The sequence below is a fragment of the Myripristis murdjan genome, chromosome 17 (assembly GCF_902150065.1).
Source record: "Myripristis murdjan chromosome 17, fMyrMur1.1, whole genome shotgun sequence".
Taxonomy (NCBI): domain Eukaryota; kingdom Metazoa; phylum Chordata; class Actinopteri; order Holocentriformes; family Holocentridae; genus Myripristis; species Myripristis murdjan.
Window position 1 is genome coordinate 28793456 of NC_043996.1, and position 15782 is coordinate 28809237.

Here is a 15782-nt window from a genome sequence, read left to right on the forward strand (position 1 = left end):
GATCAACAATCACCTCTAACCAAAGTCAGCTGGAAAACACAGCTCCTCAAACGGTTTTATTACAGTTTGTGACTTCAGGGAACTGGTGGATGATGTGGACAGAGTTTGAGAATAACACCAAAGAACATCCTTGTTTTTAAACTGTTGTAACTGAGTTTCCCATCCCTGTAAACAACTTGTCACTGAGTTCACATCTCTGACATCATCTCAGCAGCTGGCGAAATAATCTTTGATATCAATAAACAAACCTATAAATCCTTTGCAACACATTCTGGTCATTTTTATGCTGTGAGACACTAAAAATCTTTGCTATTTCTCCTTTACTTGGTCCAAATGATTCCTCCTGGGGTGGAGCATTAAACAGTGAGCATGCAACACACCAGCTGCCTTCTCTTTTCTTTTCTTTTTTTTTTCCCAAGTCACATTTTCCAAATAACGCTGAAACGCAGGAACTTGTTGATACATTTATTTCTCCATGTTAGCACATAGAATATATTTATATACATATTGCTAGCTAAAGCGTCAAACAGAAATGTCGGGAGCATAGAAAATGTTAAGCCACGATTAATAGTTTACATATGGACAGAACAGAAGATGACCTGGTCGAGGGGCAGAGTGACATCGGCCTCGCTCCGCTGGAAAGTGTCTGAAGCTCACAAAACGCCCACAAACTCAACTCACGCAGCGTTTTCGTGGACTTGAAATACTTTTCCAGACGCGGGAACGAGGACGCTGCAAAATTCTCGTTACTTGAGGACAATCTCATCGACGCTGTACTTTCTCAAAACTGAAGAGAGCTTCGATATCGGCGGAGAGGTAAAAATGAGCTCGACTGCAATTCCAGAGGCTAGAAAACAAAACGACAAAAAAATTTAAAAAAAAAAAAAAACATCATTGTCATATTGCATCGATCTGAGGGAGTGCAACTATGTCTTCTCACATGGGGAAAAAGAAAAAAAAAAGAAAAATAAAAAAAACGAGCTGGAGATACACACACCTTTACTCATGCAGTTAAAACCAGAGATACAAACTGGAATGACATCAAAAGTTTTCCACAGAGGAAAAACAACAACAAAAAAAAAACAACATAAAAACAAACAAACAAAATCACACAGTCATTACGCGTGGATGGACGAATATAAAAGGCAAACAGTCGAAGAGAAAGCGACTGCGACATAAAACCCATCGTTTTCGACGCACATGTTGCTTGATATGGTTGTACATCGTACAAAACTAAAAACTAACAGTCATCCGGAGAGCTGTGAGCACACAATCAGCTGAAATCTAATTATCCGTCATGGTTTGCGATCCTTTACAATGTACACTTAATATGACTGAGATATTGACATGATATCAGACGTTTTATTTACATGTAGTGCAATACTGGTGAGGAAAAAAAAAACAAAAACAAAGAAAGGCTGATTTTGACCTGAAAAACCAGAGAAATGTGGTGATGCGAGCAGCTGCTTCACAAACAAAGCAGGATGCCCAAACAGAAAAACTAAATATATTTATAATGAAAACAAAAAAAAAAATACAATGTCGCACACACAGTACAGCTCAGACATGAGATCCTTTCCAGAAATACAATATTATATTTGTGAAATCAAATAAAGATGTGTTTGAGAGAGAGTGGAAAAAACATAAAAGAAAATCACACAGCACGTGGGACAGGAGGAGAAAAAGACTCCACAAAAACGTGTCACATCAAAACGTGATGCACTTAACATGAGTTTTACAAATGAGTCGCCACCGCAAAACTCCAGAGATGAGCGAGTGAATGAAAGAAAAAAAAAAGAAGAAGTTTGGAACGACGCGCATTCGTTTTGTCACCAGATGAGACTCGTGACGTCAGCGTGATGAGAACGAGCGCGCACGTCGCTCCAAACCAAACACACAGCCGTTACTGATGGAAACTTACTAAGAGAGAGAGAGTGTGTGAGTGAATGAATAAATGCATGATTGAATGACTTTTTCCTCCGCTCAGTCGATCTTCATAACTAAGGAAACAGTCATCAGATTAAAAAAAAAAAAAAAAAAGTCACACTTGCCAGGGAAATTCTCCCAGAAGAAAAAAACAAAACAAAAAAAATAACCCAACAACAATAAAATTGGCAATCTCATTGCCCCTTTCAAAAAGATTTCAAAGTTAAGCACCATATTATACACCAAGAACACTTGACATACAGCTTAGGGGGAAATAATAATATTATTAATAATAATAATGATAATAATTATATAAAAAAAAAAGCTTAGTTTGTTCATTCACATTTGCATATATTTTATATTGGTCCATCCGTCTTCATTGCCTTTTGGAAACCAGATGCTCTGCAAGCTTCTCGTCTTGTTTTTTGTTTTTTTGTATTTCACCTTAATGAATTCAAAAATTAAAATGATGAAACCATCAACATGCACATAGCAAGTGGAATAGGATGATGTTGGAAAAAGAAAGAAAAAAAAAAAAAGAAACAGGCACTGACCACCAACTACAGCATAAGCAGTGAAAGAGTCTCATAGCTAGTCACTTGGAAGGTTAAAAAATTTAAAAAATAAAATAAAATTTCGTACTTTGAGTGTAACATCACCATAACAATGACACCGACAACGCTTGAAAAAAAATGTACATTAAAAAAAAAAGAATAAAAGGGGGGGTTAGCACTCAACACATCTTCTCTTCAGGTGGGTTCAGCAAAATGTCACTTTTTTGGCAATATTACAAGCATCCGAGCTGCGAAAAACAAAACGACGTGTGCAAAAAAGTGAAAAAACGGTCAAATTAAGGAACCTCTCTAAGATCCAGCTCAAGAAAGATTGCTGTACATTTTCCCCGATTTATTTAGAACTGATTAAAAACTTGTCGTTTACTTTTTTCTCATCTTTAATTCATTAAAAATTACACTATTTAAAAGAGAACAAAAAAAAAAAAAAATAGAATGTGCATAACAATAATAATAAATGGAAGATTTTTTTCGTCGGCATCTTTTAGGGCCGACTTGGTAACCCTGTTCCCAATGATACGTAAGTGACTTGAAGATTTTAGGTAGAAACGATAAAAGGTGCTATCCACCGCAATATTTTCATGAGAAAAAAACAATCACGCTTAACGTTTGAGAATTACGTCATTCATGATTTCATATCGTATGCAGTTTTTTGTTAATTTTTTTTAAATAGATTTTCATTATGAAAGCAGAGCTAGTTCAATGTTGCAATAGTACTTATGTTTTTTTTGTTTTTTTTTAAAGATCGACGGTGTGTATTGTTGCATTTACAGTAAGAAAAGTGATTAAAAAATTCAGGTAACAAAATGTATTCAGTTAATGCTCATCGGTTACTACACACTTAAATAACACATTCTCTGACACGGGTTCAAAATTAGCACTTCAGTAAAGAAAAAAAATAAAAAAATAAAAACAAGAAACAACACACACACACACAAAAAAAAAAAATCATACCATACTCTGCCTTTGAGCCATGCTCTTGAGCAATCTGTTCATGATTCAGAGAAAAACAAAAATACAGAAAAAAAAAAAATCAATACGATGGGTATATTAAATAACGGAGACAAAATAAAAAAAACCAAAGAGAGAAATTGCTGTTGCTGCACGCAAAACATCGGGTCCACAAAGTTTTCAGGAAGGCAAGTAGAGAAGCAGAGAGGAGGGGAGGGGAGGATGAGAGGGGGGGCGGATGTTGAGTGACAGGAGGACAGAGTGTGTGACAGCCAATGGCGTGCTGGCTAGGGGCCGGGGAGGGGGGCGGGACTTGTTCATCTCTTCCTCCGGCAGGTTCGTTTGTGGTCGGCGTGCCAGTGCTCCTGCTGACACTTGATGGAGCAGTAGGAGGTGTTCCAGCAGCAGTGGTACATGGCCTCCTCCTCGCAGTTGTAACACTGGAACGAGAGCAGAGGCGACACTTAACCCTCCTATTATGTTTGGGGTCAATTTTACTCCAACCAATGTTGAACATCTCTAAATAAACGATTAACATCATTTTTTTTGCTTCATATTTAATGAGTGTTCCTAATGTAATGGGTGCTACCAGGTAAACATGAAATTCACATGATGATATGTTTTCAATGTCCTGTACACACCTTGTAACGCATTGGTTATAAATAACAAAAATCTGTACTTAGAAATAATATAAAGCCATTAAAACACCAAAAATTAATATTTCTCTCCAATTTTAGGTCAATCAGTGAGATTTTATGGTGATTTGCATATTTTTTCATAGTGACATAATAGGAATACTGGATGTATAAGTGGGAGTGGGAGGGAGTTATGTTTTATTTAAAGGGCTATTTAGGTCGTCAACAAAGAAACATAAAGTACCTGACACATAAACTTTGGGAACAATTTTAGTTATAATAATTTTGTGGAGGTTTAAACTGCTGGGGTCAAATTGAGCCCAAACATAAAAGATGTTCGTAAGGGGCAGAAACCTTCAGGCATGCTGCGCTCCTGGCCACACCCAGGAGGGATTTTGCACGGGTGTAACAACACACACCTTCGTACTGAACCGATATGTATCACAAACTGAAATAATGTTAATAAAACTTTTTTTGTTTTTTTTGGGTTTTTTTGGGGTAATGTTCTCATTTTTTGTCTGAACAAGGCCTTTGTTTCCCTGAGAATTATGAAGTGATGGTAAGAAAATGTTGGATCTGTTTAAATTGGTTCTGCAGGACCTGCCCCCAGCACACAGACATGCCTGACTTTTTGCATTTTATTTATATTTATTATCATTATCTTTGCCCCGCTGTTCTAATTCCCTCTTCAATTTTTAGACGACTGTTCTGTTCTGCTCATTAAGCACTTACATTTTATAACACAACTGGACTATTTAATTCTCTGTCTTATTAATTTTCTTATTGTGATTTTTAAAATGTCTTGTGTTGTATGTTGTCTTGCTGTCTTCATGCCAAAGACAAATTTCCATTTTTATGAATTTTAAATGGACAAGAAAGTAGTCGGAGTCTGAGTCATCAAAAAACAGCGGTGTGTCACATCTGCTACACAACAGCAGGCTCCACCAGCGGGAAATCTTCAAACACGGCAACTCATTTACGCCGACGACGCCCCGCTGCGTCTAACAGGTGGAACTGGAAGGAAAACAAGGAGCAACACACTCGCTGCAAACTGTCACTGCTGCTTTGGACTAGAAAATAAAAGCCCAGACAGGATGAACTGTGGGAAGCAGCTGCTGTTGCTCTGAGCGCAGCAACGAACAGTCACCATCATCACCAACAAATAGATCACACTTTATGATGTTAATTTTAATAAGGAGCGTCGAGTGATTTTGTTTTAAATCCGTCATTGTTAAAATTTTAAAAAAAGATCATACTTAATTATGTTTTCATGGATTAAAATTTTTTAAAAATCAAGTAAATTTCACTGGCATTTTGACTTTTTTGCTGTATTGAAAACGTAACACCTCCGTATGGCATTGAACCAAAATGTGAACTCAGTGTTACACCCCTACTGTTTTACCATTAACACGGCTATACACTAACTTTTTTCCCCCAAAGAGCACATGTGCCCCTAAATGAAAAAATTTAAGAGCACAGATAAAAATATTAAAGTAGCACCGAGTTTATTAACAATTAATAACAATATATAGATAATCCTTATTGCCCACCGATGTGGAAATCTGCCTTTAGCTTCACAAGTAAATCACAACACATACAATAATAATAATAATTAAAAAAACAACAACAACATGAACAGTACAGAGTTAGTGCATTTTGTATGAAAGACTGTTTGTAAACGATTTCCCACTCAAACAAAGGCTCAAGACAAACCGGAGCTGTGATCTCTCTTTTAACTGGACTTATGTATAAAGTAGTCTTTTTTTCTATTGGTGTATCTGTATTATTTGTAAATTGTAACTAATATTGCCTGTGTTTTTCTGTTACCTGCCTGGGATGTAATTGGATGTAATTGACTGAACCGATTATGGATGGTGGAAGCTAAAAAACACACTGTTCTGTTCACTCACCCACTGTTTCTTCTTGGTCTGCGAGATGAGCTGCTTGTGTTGGGCCACCATCTTCTTCACCTCCTCCACCAGCTCCTCCTTACACTTCTCCTTCACCTGCTTGCACTTCCTCTCCATCTCGGCCTGCGCTCCGGCCACCGCCTTGCTCACCGCCTGGCGCTTCTCCTCCTCCATCTCTGAGCGCAGCTGCAGAATCACACAGGCAGGACGACAACATTTTTCTTGACGCACGACTTGGGAACGTCTGCCAATTAAAGGTTAATAAATATTCCAAATAGGTGTTGACATAAAACATTAACACTGGGTGAGCATTTTGTCCAAAGTCTGAACGATGTGTTTGAACATGTGTGACCCTGGTGGTGTTCATGTTTTCATTGGTGGAGTTTACGCACCGATTTACTTCAAAAAATTAAGAAGCTGATGAAATTCAAAGTTATCTTGCTTACCCAAAACAGTGGAATGTCTAATTACAAGGTGTGTGTGTTTTTTTTTTATTTATTATTATTTATTTTATCAGCTGCTGACTGTAAAAGACCCCATGAAATGGACTCTCATGATTTGATGTATTTCCTGTTGAAACAGGAAGTTTGGGCGGGACATGGTGCAGGGAAGGATCATTCACAAGAGCAAACCAACAGGATCTCAGTTTGGGAGAGAAACTCACTTTTATTTTGAAGGGATGAGGTGGAAGAGAGAGGATGTTTAAAGATTTGTGAAAGTTTTATTGGTTGAAATTTGAATTTACACCCACAACTTGTTCAGCAAATAAGAAAAACTCTTAATAATAACAATAACAAAAAAAAGAGAGATGTTCTTATTTTCTATTTGCTATGTTTGACTGCAATGACTACTTTTGTTTTATTTGTATGTTTTCAGAGCGCAGTTCAATTTATAAGCCAAAAACTGCAAAGAACCATGTTGGGAGTTTAATAAGGGCAGATAACATGGCCTTAAAATAATATTGTACTACTTCAGGGGTATTTCATGATGATACGACAAAACACCAACATGTGTTTTACAATTAAATTCAGCAACACAGAAGTGGAACAAAGTAAAAGTGTTTAAAGTTCTGATGAAAAAAAAATTTCCTGTAATTCTTCACCTTGTAAATTAAACAGAAACTCAAAGTGAGGTGGCCTTCACATACACTCACAAAAAGTTAGGGATATTTGTCTTTCGGGTGAAATTTCAGGATGAACCTAAAATGCATTATAACCTTTACAGGTGAACTTAATGTGACCTTCTGTAAACTTTTGAATGCACATGTCCAACTGTTCAGTGTTTCAGTACTTTTTGCACAAGTTGCTGTTCTCTAACAAGGAGTTTAACGGCAAAATTCACAACAGGTGTTTGATGCTCCAGCTCATCGAGGTCGTATCATTAGGGAACGGCTGCTGGAGACTGGGGTACCTCAAATGGAGTGGCCTGCACTTTCTCCAGACCTGAATCCCATAGAAAACCTATGGGATCAGCTGAGTCGCCGTGTAGAGGCTCAGAGCTCTGTACCCCAGAACCTCAATGTCCTGAGGGCCGCCCTTCAAGAAGAGTGGGATGCCATGCCTCAGCAGACAATAAATCGACTTGTGAACAGCATGAGACGTCGTTGTCAAGCTGTAATTGATGCTCAAGGGCACATGACAAGTTATTGACACTGACATTTTTTGTTGTGGTATATCCACCACTGTTGTTGGCTTTTGTTTCAAGAAATTGTTTGAGATGAGGAAATCACCAGTGTATGCTTCTACTTAAATGCCCTACTTTCATGATATAATATCACTGTAGCGTGAACTTTTTACATTTTCCATAAATTTCACCCGAAAGCCAAATATCCCTAACTTTTTGTGAGCAGTGTATAACCAGTAAATCCAAATAAAACTAAACTCCAATCTTCGATGCTAATGTGCACATTTCTTCTGAATCGTCCGTTCACACTCGCTCACCTTCTCCAGAGCCTCTCGCACGACCCGCTCCGTCTCCCTCTTGTTGTCGGCCTTCATCATCTCCTTGACGTCGTTGAAGATCTTGGTGTACTTCTCGTGGCACATGTTCTGGCAGGCGCCGTCGCTGCTGGTCTGGGTGCTGCGGTGCAGCGTGCGCGGCGACCCCCCGCTGGCCTTCTTGGTCTGGGTGGAAACCGACAGCTTCTCCGGCTGCTGGGGGGCCGACGACACCGGGATCTCCTGGCTGGAGCTCACCGCCTCCATCTCCGGCTCCGGGTCCTGCAGCGGCGCAGCAAACCGGGGACAGGACAAGAAAAGGGACGGGAACATTTCAGCTGGCAGGTGACTGAGGCACACTAGCATCACTAACAGGGAAAAGAAAACAATTTCAGGTGTGTCTGAATGGCATGTGGGTGATGCAAGACCTGTGCCTGTTATTAGCGAGAGGAAATGTGTGTGTATTTTAGGAATTTGTAGGGAATGAGCCCTTGTTAGCCACCAGTGTGCATTCAGACTGAGTGACTTACTGTCAAGCTAAGTTTGTGTCGTAAAGCAGTTCATTCATTTACTCCAAATCCAACGTCACAGTGTGAAACACAGCAGAGCACAGGAGAGAGCATTTTATTCCCATTTTACTGCAATCATCTCGAAAATAATCCCCTAATAATGATGTTAAAACGCTACACATTAAACAGTACCTTTTAAAAGATGAATATAAATTTACTGTGCAGTAGTTTTAATAAATTTAAATATGTGTCACTTATATTATAGTTTGACTTACACTGGCTTCTTCTTTGGGCTCAACGGGTTGACTGCGACGGCTCTTCTTCGCTTTGGGCTCCTGGCTGCCTTTGAGCTGAACATGAACACAACAAAACACCAGATTATCAAATTCAATTCAATTCTGTGATCTCAAACAGACTTTGGTCCGTTTACAGAACCAAAGAGCTTTTTAGACATTCAAAACAATTTCCCTGTATGTCAGACACAAGCAAATATTTTTTTTTTTTTTTTTTTTTCAAAAGCTGCATCATATTCCTTGAACAGCTGCTGGGGGGAATCCCAAAGGCTGAAAGAAAGAAAATAAAACAAACAGCACCAACTTCAAAAACTCTGTTTCTTCAGGGTATTTTCTCACATCTCAACGTTTTTCTGTCTGTTTTGTGCTCAGAATTCAGATATCATGTTTACACCCAGCTGGTGCCTGACTGAGCATGTATTACCACACGGCAGAGTTTTATAATAGACTACTTCAGCCACCAGATGGCACTGTTTTCCACTATTTCCAGCTGGTTTGTATGAATGTGAGGCAGCAGCACGTGGATGGGACATGGAGGGACTCAGAGGTTTGACAGACACAACACAAGCTGCTAATGAAAAAAAAAAAAAAAAAAAGTAAAACATGAAGTTTAAACTGTGTGTGTGTTGACAAGGTGCCGGTGTAGGAAGGTCCAGGTTTACGTGACAGAGTGAGAGATGCTGTTTGAGCGCTGAACTGCCCAGCGCTGAGAATGAGCTGTGATTGTGAAGGTGGAGGTGTGGGAGAAAGAAAAACAACCCAAGATGACAGGCAAGAATGCACTTTAACTCGAGGAGGAGAACGAGACACGGAAACCAAAAGGTGGAAACGACAAGCGTGGGATTAGAAACCAGGAGAGTGCAGATCTGCCCTTTTCCAGGTTACGGGCTTCGCTCTGTGGCCGCTGAGAGACTGGGCAGCGAATTGCACTGACAAACTCTTTTCAAATTACAAATTAAATTACTGTATGATTAAAATCAAATACAACACAGTACAGAAAATGTGCTGTAAAACACATTTTCACAGATTAGGTTTATTGTTCTTTTCCACATCGTGCCAGCTGTGAGGAAGCTATGACCCGTGAGCCATTTCTCACCACGTTTGAAAAAAGAGCAAAGAGCAAAATTCAAAATTTGGCTACTAATAAGGTCTCTCTGTCTTTCTCACACACACACACACACCGTTCAGCCCGGGCTTATTTTTACAGTTGTGAAGCATCAGGCTATTTGAGCTACTTCAACTGCCGTTTGCTGACAGATTAAATCAGCCTCTGACATTTTTACAGTGTTTTTCTCCCGTCTGTCTGCGCTGTGCTGCTGTGCTGACTTTCTCCATCAGCGGTGTGTTTTAGAAATGCAAACGCATGTCCTGGATTTTTCCCACCTGAAATCGGAGCAAATGCTGCCACGATATGGTAACAAGAATATGAGGCTGATGGACCCAGTAGTATGAAAACAGAGAGAGAGAGAGAGAGAGAGAGAGATCAGCAGTGGTCAAGCAAGCTAGACAGTGAATGAAGAGAGAGAGCAGAGGCACCGAGAACAAATGATTTGGATTTCGAATCACCGCAACCAAAAGAGGTTCTTCATCATAAAGTCATGACTGTGCACAAAAAGGTTCAGGTGGACAGGACCAGGAGTTTGTCAGATGAGCTGTGGACACACACACACACACACACACACACACACACACACACACACACACACACACACACACACACACACACACACCTGACCAAACACATGATCTCCTCCAGGCTGCCGCCGAGTTGGCTGCAGTGGCTCCCGAGTGTTTCACTATTTCACAATTTTTCTTATTTCTTCATCATCTTTGCCTTTTTTCAATTGTCTATTCTTTCATCTCTGAGAGTCCAAATGTATTTTAATCATGAGATAAAACCTTTGAGCAACTATTTTTCCCATATAATTCAGTTTTACAAACTTATGTAATTCCTTCTGAGACTACAGCCACTTTGTGCTGAACAAGTTGCGCTCAAGGTTTTCTCCAAGGTTCTCCGTGGGCTGAACTCGGACTAATGATGCACGTAAATGCAAATTAGCTGCATCATTACCTTGAGGCTGTCAGGCTTGACCCACTGTTTGCTCCACTCTCATTTATGTCTTAAAACTGTAGTATCTTATTATTATTCCCATTAACACATCCCGGTTCCACCTTGTAACGTGAAATAAGACAAACACTGACAGAAACCAGAGGGGCCGGACTTACATGTCGGACCTGCTCGTTGCTGGTGGACGAGATGCTGGACTCGGCCTCGTCCGTGCGCTCCAGCCTGTCCGTCCGCCCGCTGCCCTCCTCCTGCGGCTGCCGCTGGCTCTGTTGGTGGTGTTGGTGCGGCTGGCTGCCGTCCTCCATCTTGGTTTTCCAGAAGCGTCCCTCCCTGTGGAAGCGCTGGTAGAGCTCCAGCTCCTCGCAGGCCTTCTTCCAGCCCATGCTGCGCTTCACCTGCAGCTGCTGGACGCTCACCTTGATGTCCTGGATGTTGTCCGAGGGGATCCACGCTCTGGACGGGGAGGGGGGGACACAGGTTTACTGAGGGGTGTCTCATCGCTCTTTACTGAAAAAAAAGTCTTTGTAAACATGCAGGTGGTGTGCTAAAGTCCATTTTTTTAAAAAGTTGTTTGGGCGATAACTCCAATTTTGTCCCACATCCGTCGCTGATTGGCTCCAAGTTGTGAGTTCAAGTGCGAAAATGTTTTGTAATCATAACATAATCTTTACAGCTAAAACATTTGGGCTATACTTATTGTAGCTTTAGACAATAGTTAAGACTAAATTATAGGGTTTTTATTAATTTCATTTTCACTCATTAGTGCATTAGTATCTGTATACAGTGGTCCCTCGTTTATCGCGGGAGTTACGTTCTAAAAATAACCTGCAATAGGCAAAATCCGCGAAGTAGTCAGCTTTATTTTTTACAATTATTATAGATGTTTTAAGGCTGTAAAACCCCTCACTACACACTTTATACACTTTTCTCATGCAGACATTAACATTTTCTCACTTTTCTCTCTTGTTTAAACTCTCAAAGTTCAAACCTTCGTAGAAAAATAAGTCCAGTAAAAAAAAAAAAAAAAAAAGCATGCAAAATTGCACTAAAAAAATCCGCAAAACTGCGAGGCCGCGAAAGGTGAACCACGTTATAGCGAGGGACAACTGTATTTCACATTTCATATCTCATATTCTTCAGTTAGTTTTTATTGTATATTTTTAGTCTCTATTGTATATATTTAGTCTTTATTGTATATACTTCTGCATCTATTCTATTCTATTTAACTTTATTTTATGTTTCTATTGATGCTGCTGTAACATGGGAATTTCCCAGTTTGGGATAAATAAAGTAAATCTATCCATCTATCTATCTATCTATCTATTTATTAGTGGTCACTTCCTCGCTGCACTAAATGAAAACAGAGGAAACACAGCCGTCAATCAGACAACTTGTCGCTCTCAACTCAAGGATGTTATTTAAAATAAGACTGTACGTTAGTGAGCCTGAAGTGACAGTCAACCCTAAAACAGCATTTGACCCATAAAAAAAAAATCTTGACCGTATGACTGGAGGTCACACAGACTAACCACCGAGGTCAGTGTTCAACTTTTCAGAATCAACCATTTCAATTTGATGTGGAAAGTTGAAAGTGTGTTTATGGGAGACGGGAATATGTTGTGTTTTTGTCTAAGTATGACCAAAATATTATAAACTAATAAAATAAAACCTTTCCTCCCAATTTCTTTAAAATTATAGTTATTATTGTAAAGTCACTGCAACTAAATGTGTTGTGAGGTTACCATGCACTTTAAGACTGAACGCATTTCTTGGGGATCTTAATAAGAACACTTAATCAATTTCTTGTTAGATTAAGAGAAAAAAAGGCAAAGAGAAACATAACAGCTCCTCCTGGTCTTTTCCTGCCTTTGCACTCATGTTGAACTCAGACCTGCAGCGTTCGCCTAATTTATAATGTTATTTAAAATGTTTAAAAATATTGGCAAATTTCCATTAAAAATTACCGGAGCCTGAAGCGGTATTTTAAAATTGCTCGCTCAGATGCAAAAAAATAAAGTATTCATTTTATAATGATATGAAATGGAGAAAAGCAAGCCGATTTTAGCCTTTGTGAGGAAATGTAACTGGCAACTGTTTGGTGTGTTTACTTGATCAGATTTCTAATGAGCTATCTTTTCTGTTGGTGGACGGATCGACTAATTGTTTGTGCACCAGTGGAGCGTAAATACATGTAGACTGGAATAACTGGCCGGGGGAGGACTGGAGCTTCAGTCTGGCTCTTAACTTCAGCTGAAAACACTGAACAGCTTCAAACACGCCTTTAACTGGATCCCAGTCTGGTTCCACTGGTTGATAAACTGGTGCCAGAAGCCAAATACACAACTATTTCACCTGCAGAGCCGAGAGCCTGACACCCAGCCGACATCAAACCCCCGCTGAGGTGAACACACGGGTCACGCTAAACATGTAAGTCTCGCGGCTTTAGTTTGTTTTTTTGTGACAGAAAAAAACAGAAACAGAAAAAAACAGACACAGGGAGGAACATTTATAAATATATGAGATCAAGAATGATGAGCCAGAAGCAGCTTGAATCTTTAATGACAAGAGAGAAAACAAGATGTTGAGACCAGCTGAGGCCTTCAGGTGATCCAGGCCTGAGCTGCTTTTCTCTGAGTGCAAGAAAGAGAGGAAGATGACGAGTGAGGAAGCAAGAGGAGGAGAAAAAAGAAAAAAGAGGGAAAGAGAAGAGGACAAAGTGTGAGCAAAACAAAAAGAGAAAAGGGAGAGAGCACAAGAAATATGAGAAATCAAAAAAATTAAAAAAAGAAACATTTCTATAACCCTAAAAAAAATAGTGTTTTTTTTAGATGAAAAGTTGACGAAAATCTAAATTCTGGTATCGTGACAAAACGATGTGCCTGGATCCAACACCTGTGAGTTGCTCATTCAGGTTTCCCACATACATTCACTGGTTACCCGTGTGCCCTTTTCACTGTATCTGTGATTCATGACACCGGCGCTGTCATCATCTAGGCTGCGATCCTGACTCACTGCTCTTCCAACTAATGCCAAATTCCTGTTTTTCCTGACCAATCACAGCAGGAGAAAGCTTCTTCACGTGCGTCCCGCCCATGATTTGACGTCCAATCAGAGCGCCTGACCGACTCCTGAGACCTGAGCGCTGCCAAGCCGGTGAATCACGAACGTCGCCTTCACGCGGTGAGAGCGGAGGAGACGCCGCTGACATCCAGGTTTAGGACGACTAATTAAGAAAAGGAGAGAGAAGTCGACGTGGTTTCCCCAAAGCGCCGACTCCTTGCCCTCTGACAAGCTTTACCTACATGAGATATTAACCTAAAAACTTCACTTCTGCGGCTGTCGGAAGGTCCTCAGGCGATTAAGACTTAATAAAGTGAACAGGACGGTACGTACTGTGCTGAGGTCAGTGAGCGGTGTCAGCTGTGGCTGCAGCTTTCCAAAGAAAGCCTCTTACATCATTTTAATGGATTTGATGGATGGCGTTGTGAGGACATTGGAAACTGTCTTAGGTTTGGGTGTTTGACGCCTGCTTGGGGTGTAACAGCTCACCTTTTCCACGGTTTGGATCTCGGTTTGGTTTGTGCCACTATCTAGATTGAGAAAACTGTTCTATCTTTTTCATTTCAACATAAACCGGCAATTCAACACAAAAAAACCCCAAAAACGAATGGGGCTTTTATTGATGTTCTGTAAAAGTTGTGGAGCTACAGGAAGCCATTATTATAAATCAGCAATGTTGAATGTTATGAATCTGATCCCTGGGATTTTGCATTAAGAAAAAAAAAAAAGAAAAGAAAAATCACATGCAAAGACTGAACAAAAAAATCTTCTGAATAGAAAAGATGCCGTGTGGAAATGAGGGAGCTAGCAGCCGGCACAGTAACAAGAGCTGTGTAACAGAGAGGAGAGACTGTGTCCCGTTGTGAGGCGTGTTAGCGGTGCTGACCTCTGGTGCTGGTGTCCGAAGAAGCGCACGTCCACCTGGTTGTCCTCCCTCTGCAGGACTTTGGCCGGCCAGTAGCCGAAACCTTTCATCTTGGCCCAGACCACCTCGTGGCTGGGGCTCTGCAAGGACAGAGAGGAGGGAAAGAAAAGAAAAAAACAACAAAAACTCACATCAGACCAGGAACGCAGAGATATGCTGTGGGGTACAAAAGGTGGTCCTAGCCATTTTTACCAGTCTTACAGCCATTTTAATTATCAATACCTATATTAATTTGTTGTCAAATGACACAATATAATACAAGTATTAATGTGTTGCATAACTAGACAGGCATGTAATTCAGTAACAGCTCAAAATGCTTTTTAATAAAACGAACCAAATCAATATCGGATCGAATCGGATCGGATTGGATCGTGATAACTGATTCTGAATCTTGTGAATCGGAATCGAATCGATTCTTGAAGTTTGAATCGATACCCAGCACTAATGATGATCCACTGAAGTTACCTGAGAGAACACATTAGCCTGCTTCTGGTATTGCTTATTTTATCTTCTAATTCTTGATAATTCTCCTCCTTATTTTTGTGTTTTTACTCAAACTATTTCATGACTTGCTTTTCCCTTTAGTTCTTTGTCACACACACACACACACACACACACACACACACACACACACACACACACACTCTCCCTGTGTATCCGCCCCATTGACTTTCTTCGTCACCATCGTAAAATCACCCCAAAAAACACAACTCATGTCTTGGATTTTTTCACAGCAGCAGGTGAGCCGCGTGTGTGTGGAAGGTCGAATCGGACCTGGGCGGTCGTCAATACACCTGAGCAAGCCGGCCAAGTTTAACATTTGTGTGGGAAATACTGCTGCATTAATTCAATTCAACCAAACTTTTATTTCAGACTCGATTTAAGGAGGTCTGATGATGGGAGGCACACCTCACATAAAGTGTAGAGAAAGTGAAAACGGCATAAATGAATAGTGAGTATCAACAGTGTTCATAATGTTAAATGGACCATCCCAGT

General features: G+C 40.1%; 1 protein-coding gene across 6 annotated transcripts in view; it reads right to left on the minus strand.

Moving 5' to 3' along the window:
- Nucleotides 1-450: 450 nt before the first annotated feature.
- zmynd11 (zinc finger, MYND-type containing 11) overlaps nt 451-15782 on the minus strand; it is a 49973-nt gene continuing 34641 nt past the window's right edge. For 4 of the 6 annotated variants that reach the window (XM_030074356.1, XM_030074359.1, XM_030074355.1 and 1 more), the window contains 6 exons: nt 14748-14866; nt 10960-11254; nt 8716-8790; nt 7935-8213; nt 5995-6180; nt 451-3889 (listed from right to left, as the gene is read on the minus strand). In XM_030074356.1, the coding sequence (XP_029930216.1) occupies nt 3767-3889; nt 5995-6180; nt 7935-8213; nt 8716-8790; nt 10960-11254; nt 14748-14866 (1077 nt within the window). In that variant the 3' untranslated portion in view covers nt 451-3766. The remainder of the gene's footprint in view (nt 3890-5994; nt 6181-7934; nt 8214-8715; nt 8791-10959; nt 11255-14747; nt 14867-15782) is intronic. The other 2 variants (XM_030074360.1, XM_030074358.1) reach the window with 1 other exon arrangement.